This window comes from Silene latifolia, chromosome 1 (assembly GCF_048544455.1).
Source record: "Silene latifolia isolate original U9 population chromosome 1, ASM4854445v1, whole genome shotgun sequence".
In the NCBI taxonomy this organism is placed as follows: Eukaryota; Viridiplantae; Streptophyta; class Magnoliopsida; order Caryophyllales; family Caryophyllaceae; genus Silene; species Silene latifolia.
Window position 1 is genome coordinate 89,549,704 of NC_133526.1, and position 8,138 is coordinate 89,557,841.

Sequence of the window (8,138 nt, forward strand, 5' to 3'; positions counted from 1 at the left end):
GTTTAGCCCTTAGTTAACCCTAATGCATCCTCCCTAATTTTCACTATAAAGACCCCATTAGGCTAATTAGAGGAGCATGTTCTTCTTATCAATATTTAGAGTAGTTAATATCAATCAAATCTCTCTTCAATATTGTAATCAAGTATTAATCAAGTTTTAATCCAAGTTTTAGTTCTTTAATCTCTCTCTTGTTCTTCCTTTATTTTGGGTAATTAGAAGATTATTGGGTTTATTGGGAGATTGACAACCTTTCATCAATCATCAAGTTCTTCTATTATTCTTTGCATTATTATTTTGGAATCATTAGTAGGTATAATATCTTAATCCCCTTTTAATTATTGTTAGTTACTTTCATTTATTCATCATGTTTCATATTGTTAGTATGATTGCCAACCTTGCTAGCATGATCAACATGATAATGAGTGAGTAGTCTCTTAGCTAGGGTTAATTGGTGATTAGGGGAAACCAACATGGGGGATGATTCATGCTTAAATCAATATGCTTTCATATCTTATTTGCTTGCTTGTTTTGATCTTAATACATGCACATGTTATATTTGATGAAATGCTAAGCCTATGAATCCTTGCATTTACTATCATCTCCTATCTTTTCAATGAGACTTGTAAGACATAACCCAACTCGAGTCTTGTTAGACCATGCATGTGTTGAGTAGGAAAGATTAAGTCGACTTGTAGGTGTTGTACAATCTAATCGATTCGGCTCCGGGACCCAAACTTTCCTAGGATTGTAAGACATAACCCAACTCAATCCATCACAACAATAATTGCTTGCTTATAATTTGAGAACATGTTTGTATGATCATATCCCTTGATTCCCCTATGAACCCATGACACCCTAGTGCCTTTAATCAATTGTTTACACCCCTTATTTTATTCATCTTGCTAGTTTATTTTCATTGTTATTTTAGTTTAGTGACCTTCTACACCAACCCAATTTGTGACACCCCTAGACACTACTAGTTACAATAGAATTCTCATTTCAATACCCGTCCCTTGGGATCCGACCTTTACTTGCCTCTTTACTAATTGTAGAGTTGTTTGTGAAGTATAAATTGTGTTTTGTATCGACCATTGACCAACGACCACATATACTTAATTGTGAACACGAAATGGCCTCGATCATGAACATGACAGTGAGAAATCAAATCCATGGTCTAAGCTTAATGGTCAGTTATTTGAATCTGAGGATGGGGCATCTGTTGTTAAATTAGAAACTGCCTTGGGAAAACGGTCGGTTAATGTTCAAAGTAATGTTACAAAGAAAGGAAAATCTCCTATCGGTTTCTGCCAGTCACAAGAGGAGTTGTGTGAACCGTTGAATATTGATAAAACAGCTAAAGCTTCAACCTCATTCCGTCGATCTCCAAGGTTTACACACCAGTCCCCTTTATTCAAACTTCAAAGTTCGGAACCACAAGAAGCTGTTGAGAAAAAGGTACACGAGGATGGTTTACACATTGGAGATGAACATATGGAGAGTAATGTTCTGAAGAAATCAAAATCAGTTAACCTTTTGGATTCCAAGACTCCGGCTCCAGACTTGCCAAAGTCAACTTCTCCTATCCTTGTGGACTCTCACTCACAAAAGGAGTTGTTTGAACCGCTGAATTTTGAGAAAACAACAGAAGCTTCAACCTGAATCCGTCAATCACCAAGGTTTACACACCACTCCCCATCAGATTTTACACCACCTTCATTCAAACTACTAAGCTCAGAATCAGAAGAAGATGTTGATAAAAAGGGACATGATGATGGTTTACACATTGGAGATGAAAATTTTGGGAGTAATGTTCTGAAGAAAGCAAAATATGCTAACCTTGTGGATTCCATCATGGTGCGTCTGAAGAAAGCAGAATCTGCTCCGTCTGAAAAATTGCCAAAGTCAACTTCTCCTATTCTTGTGGACTCTGAGTCACAAAAGGAGGAGTTTGAACCGTTGAATGTTGAGAAAACAGCACAAGCTTCAACCTCATTTCGTCGATTGGCAAGGCTTACACATGACTCCCCACCAGTGTTTACACCTCCTTCGTGTTCATCACCTGATCCTTTGACCCCACCTGAATTCCCACTACTTATTAGCTCAGAATCACAAGAAGATGTTTTGCAAAAGATTGTTGATGATGCTTTAAATATAAATATAAATGTGGAGCCACTTGAAGTTGTACCACTTTGTTCTTTGCCCCCAAATGAACCCACAGATATACAAAGGACAAGGGCTAAGAGGGTTAGAGTTCAGACATGAGCTTTTCGATCTCCTTTTCTTCAAAGAAGTATCAGACTTGACGGAAAGGTGAATAAAAATGAGAGAGAAGCGCTGGACTATGTATTTTCAGAATTTTCTGATGACAGGTTTGTACACTACTTCAAATTTGTTGCTAGATACATTCCAAACAATTCTTCAATTCATATTTATAGTTAGGCAGATACAATCATTAGTTTTCTTATTTTCTTTTCTCATTTCATTTTGACTGAACCATTATGTATGCAGTGAGATCCTATTCAAAATTGGTACATACATTTCAATTACTCGGGCAGATTTAAAGATGCTAGTATCAGGTGATATAGTGCCTAAACAAGTGATACATGCCTGGTGTTGCGTGTTGAACAAATGTGAAACAATTAGAGCACATACTTCACCTTCTAGGTTGTATCTCCCACAATCTGCTGAAGTAAGCTCTCAAATTGATGACAATTTTACGGGGGCAGCTTTGGTAAGTATTTACATGTTTAACTTTTCAGTATGGTTTTGTGATATAATCATTTTTTAAGAACAAATATTATACAATTGCAGATCTTTGTACCAAAAGTTTCTGAGAAGCCATTTGCAATGTGTTTCAACTTCCTAACAAAGAAGTTGGAAATCTTGCATTTGATGAGGCCAGTGACGGTAAATTATGCACCAAGTATTGAGTCTACGATATGCACATTTCAACCTACTTGTATTTTTGATGCTATCGTACTATATTAATATCATTTGCATTTTGAGAAATGTTTGAATTTATATATGTCATATGCAGAAAGAGTTTGCTATTAGATGCTTGCTCAAGAAAATGCCGTCTATAGTAGATGTCCGTGACATGAAGCCAGAGGAGATTATTCTGAGATCAAATCTTGGTAATGGAAGTGATACAGGAATTTACCTCATGCGGTTGTTGGAGAAATACAAAGGAGAAAGAAGGACTTGTGTTTTGGGACTCCAAGATGTAAGCTGCTTTACATTCCTTTTCCTTATTTTTTTACTCCTATATATAGGATAAGCATAAATCAACCTTCCTTTTCCTTGTTTGTAGAACAACCAAGTTAAGGTTTTTGGTACAAGGGCATGCTATGAAATGTTGTCTTTTGCTGGTAATCAAGATTTCCAGAATCTAAGAAAGAAACCCAGAGGTGCCACCAAGAATATCTGGCAACGTCAATTGTTAGACACAGAAATATTGGGTCGGGTAATCAATGCCCGCAAGGATGACAAGTAATTTCTAAACTTTATGATCTACATATTTGTTTGATTTGTGTTCTTAGAAGTTGTGATAATTGTATTAGTTTGTAGGTATTTGGATGAGATTATCGTGGCCACAGAATGGATGAATGTCTGCCGAAACGCAATGAAAAGTTTGCAAAATTGTCATTGGATAAGGGATACGGTGAGTATATAAACATTTTTCATTTCTGTATTATATTCCAATATGATCAAAAATTTGTAACACTATTACATTTGTAGGTGATTGACATGTTTGGTGTGATGTGTACATATAATCGACCAGATATTCTGTACTTGCCTTTAACAGTGAAGGTAGGTATCTAAGTAATACATTTTGAATTTATTTTTTACTTTTTCATATTTACTTCATTTTTGTGAGGAATTATATGCCATCTGAACTATGTTCAAATTGAAAAAACAGATGTCATATTTTTGTCAGTATAGTTTATTAACTTATTTTGTTAATTTGTCAGTATGCTAAGCCACAATTAAAGGTTAATGAGGTAAACTTTGTTTGGTGCCCTCATCTTAAGATGCACTACACGCCAAAAGATGGAGCAACTATTGAGATGGTAAATTTACTAATGTCCAAAGTGTAATAATATATGCATAAAATACTAATTACCATGCATATCCTAGTTACTTACCTATTTAAATCATTTTGCTTTTATGTAGGTTTTTTTCACAATTGGCAAAGATAATAACCATTGATTAGCTTGTGTGTCTGACCTCAAGGAGGAGAAGAACTATATTTTGGACTCTCTCAAGAAATATAGCAAAAATGATAAGAAAGCTGTGGAGGAATATAATACTTATGTGGAGGATATTGTATGGTCGCCATTGTTTATTTCAATTCAGTCTAAAAGTCACAATCTAAGATATTCATACATATATTTGTTGATTGTTTGTTATTCACAGATAGTCAATGTTGCAAATCAGATACCCAGCAGCAATGGTTACAAGCGGGTCAAGGCCATCAGCTTGTTTCCTACTGAAATCAAGGATGTACCTCAGCAAGCAAACACGTTAGTTTGTTCTATATTTTTGTTTCATTTTGCATAATGTTAATTATTTTAATATCATTTTCAACATCATACGTTGTTTGAATAGTTTTGACTGCGGAGTATATGTGATGAAGTTTCTGGAAGATGCAATGTTCAATACAGATTTATGGACGCACAAGAAACACTACAAAGTGAGTTTAATGGATGACTTGATAATTCATATATTTTTATCTTAAATTTCCTGTCATTTTATCTTAAATTTCTGCCATTTTTTTTGTTTTGCAGGACTTGATTGCTTATCGACGAGAAATTATGTTGCGGCTGATAAAATGGGAGAAAAACACTTCTCAGTTACTCCTTTCTCTATTTTTATTTGTTTGATTTGTCATCTTAGAAGTTACTAGATACACATTCTTGGGCAGCTAGATATATACATGTATCTGGGCAGCTCGATACACTTTTTTTAATTGCTAGATTCACTCCTTCAGGTTGCTACATACACTTTTTGGACTACTAGATACAGTCCTACAGTTGGCTACATAGCTTTTTTGAACCGCTAGATACACTCGTTCAGTTGACTACAAACACTTTAGTCAGTCACTAGATACACCTTACACGTCCATAAGTTGCTTTAAAATAATTCAAGCTCATGTCATTCTTTTTTAAATCTCTAGGCGATTTTTCACAATGGTTGATGATGAAGATTATTGGATCAGTTTTTTTAATCAAGCCTCACTTCAAAGGGATTCGGCATTAGTTTCACATTTACATTTTTCTTGCAATAGTGGTTTGTACTTTGAAGAGGTTGATTAAGTTGGGTGACTATGTCTAGTATTTCGAACTTGAAACCTGGATAATTTGTTGATAGTGTATGGCGTAATACTTGTTGTTGATTAAGTTGGTAACGTTTCAATCCAAGGGAAATATTTGTTAAGTTGGCTACTCTTCAGAAGGGTGTTATTCCTATTTGTGATGCTCGGATTTCAATGGTATAGTTAAGAAAATAAGTTTGAACATCTCTGGGCAGGTAGATACACTTGCTTGGACTGCTAGCTACACTTGTTTGAACTGCTAGATACACTCCTTTAGTTGTTTCAGAAAAGGACGTTGGATACAAATGTCACCTTTGTAGGAGAATTCAGAATTGTTTGACCATTTTTCATCTAAGAATATGAAAACTTTAAGACCATAGAAACAAGACAAGCTTTAGCAGTTGGCTAAATTTCTAAAAAGAGACCGACGTGTTTGAGCAGCTAGATACACTTTTTGATTTTGCTAGACATACAACTTTCAGCTAGCTAGATACACTTTCGTCACTTTCATTACTAGCGAGATCCGCTTTAGTCAGCTACTAGATACACATCTTTGAGCAGCTAGATACACTTTTCTGGACTGCTAGTTACACTCCATGAGTCCATAATCAGTAAAATAACAAAAAAAAAAAAACAGCAGCCTAAAAAAAACAAATAAGCGATTTGCGTGGAGTAATTTGAGGTTCAAGAGTTCATTGAAATGATGTTGAATCCTACCTTTTGGCTTTCTCAATTTTTCGGAATCCTATTTTTTTGAACTGCTAAATTCACTTTTTCAGTTGGCTACATATATTTTTTTTCGACTGCTTGTTACACTCTTTAAGTTAGCTATATACACTTTCTTGGACTGCTAATTACACTCCTTCCGTTAGCTACATACACTCTAGTCAGTCCACCTCCCTATTGAACACAGCGTATACACTAACACCCTTTATACTCCACGAGTCCATAGTTAGCATAAAACAATAAAAACACAGCAGCCTAAAAACATATATAAAATAAAATAAAAGTTGGAAGTTTATACAAAACCAATCTTACATGAACCAAATAAACCAAAAACCCACTGAAATCAGTTTCAAGTGAGTAGCATAAAATTACAAAGCATAACAGACTTTTTTTAGTGACATCTACAAATCCCACTGAAATCAGTTTCAAGGGAGTCGACTAGGGCAATTTCTACTATCATGGTTACTCATATCACCGCAAGCACGACATTTCCTCAGAGGCTTTGCATTTTCCAAGACTGCCTTTTCCTTGTTTGATGTTATCCTCTTTCCCGATCCCTTATTCTTGCACTTCTCTGGTGGTAGAATAGTAACTTCAGTTGGAATTTTTGACCCCAGAAGCATCTCAATCTCAGCTTTCTTATCTTTTGACTTGCCCGACTTAACTGAAATAATCAACTTTTCGTTGAAACTCCGGAGCAATTGAAATAGCGCATCAGAATGTTCCTCATTATCCTCAACAAGTGAGACTGCATTAAATATCTTCGACCATAATTCACTTATATTGTTCTGGCGGCTTTCGATTGACACACAATCAGCTAGGACAGATTTTCCAACAACATTAGAAAGAGGGTGGGAGGTTGCAGATTTGCTCCATCTAAGTGCTAAATACTCTTTAGGTATATGATCAAATCCCCTGTCTTTCAACACCCATAAAATGTACCTACAGAGTATCCCGATTCTTTCAAACATCTTACAAGAACAAGAAAACTTATTATCACTTAAATCAACTTTGTATTACTTGTCTTTCTCACGATCAATTATTGAAATATGATCATTCTCACCAGTTGCGTTTGGTGATGGTAAATGGCCACAAGTATAACATGCTGCTTGGACTTCTACTTGGAAAATATAAAATATAACGATTGTGTAAAATTCAGAAGCTTGCTTTTCTAAAAGGAGAGGGGTTGTCAATTTTGGATAACAGTTCTTATCATCAGCCATTACCTTAGAATATTTCCATCTCTGAGCATCCATTGCTATTTGGAAACGCATCCAAAACTCGACGAGTGTGACATGTGGATTGGTGAAGTTTCCAAAGAAGCTATTTTCAGACTCTGACCTTGATGTTGTGCGCAAAATCCCGCCCAAATATGTCTCTAATGTAAGCATGAATCCAAAGAGCACGGTGCTTAAACATTTTCTTCAACCACTTGTTATCACAAAGCTCATATGAGGAAATTATCGAATTCCATTTCGATTCAAAATCTTCTGGAGTGGTTTCTACATCCCAAACAACTGAGTTCATTTCCTTCAAAAAAGTTGTGTCTTGGGAAATCGATGGACCAACCTTGTCAGGCAACTTCTTCATTATATGCCACATACACAGTCGGTGGCGTGTTTTGTCACCAAACACACCTTTAACAGCTTTTTTGATGCCTCTACATTGATCAGTTATTATAGTAATAGGATAGCGATCACCCATAGCCGTTACAAAATTTTGAAACAACCACGAAAATGATTCTGCATTTTCGTTTCGTATCAAACCCGTTGCAAAAGTAACGCAACCTTTATGGTTATCAACACCCGTGAAAGGGACAACCACCATTTTATATTGGTTGAAGTTATAAGTGGCATCAACATAAACAGCATCACCAAAAAGGGCATAATTTTTAACTGATATTGGATCTGCCTAGAAAAGCTTTGTTATTCTGCTTTGATCATCCACATCAAATTCAAAATAGAAAGATTGAGACATAGCCTTCTTTTGCATGAAGTTCTCTATTAACATCTGGGCATCATATTCTCTGATGTATTTCTTAACATCCCTTGAAAATTTTTTGAAATCTTGTAAAGAAGCACCCACCTTTTTGTATCCC

The 8,138-nt window shown here is 35.5% G+C and overlaps 2 protein-coding genes across 2 annotated transcripts; both read right to left on the reverse strand.

Annotated features, from left to right (window-relative positions):
* Positions 1–6,465: 6,465 nt before the first annotated feature.
* LOC141650220 (uncharacterized) lies at positions 6,466–7,296 on the reverse strand. The gene is made up of 2 exons (XM_074458666.1): positions 7,061–7,296; positions 6,466–6,982 (listed from the first exon to the last, which is right to left on the reverse strand). The coding sequence occupies exons 1-2, from the start codon at positions 7,294–7,296 to the stop codon at positions 6,466–6,468; spliced, it is 753 nt and encodes a 250-aa protein (XP_074314767.1).
* Positions 7,297–7,369: 73 nt separating this feature from the next.
* On the reverse strand, positions 7,370–7,867 carry LOC141650236 (protein FAR1-RELATED SEQUENCE 5-like). The gene has a single exon (XM_074458667.1). It carries the CDS (start codon positions 7,865–7,867, stop codon positions 7,370–7,372), a length of 498 nt encoding a protein of 165 aa, XP_074314768.1.
* Positions 7,868–8,138: the final 271 nt, after the last annotated feature.

Coding starts and splice junctions, on each gene's coding strand:
- LOC141650220 (XM_074458666.1), bottom strand. CDS start 7,296: ATGGATGCTCAGAGATGGAAATATTCTAAGGTAATGGCTGATGATAAG. Junction 6,983..7,060: donor ATTGATCGTGAGAAAGACAA/GTAATACAAAGT, acceptor GATACTCTGTAG/GTACATTTTATGGGTGTTGA.
- LOC141650236 (XM_074458667.1), bottom strand. CDS start 7,867: ATGGTGGTTGTCCCTTTCACGGGTGTTGATAACCATAAAGGTTGCGTT.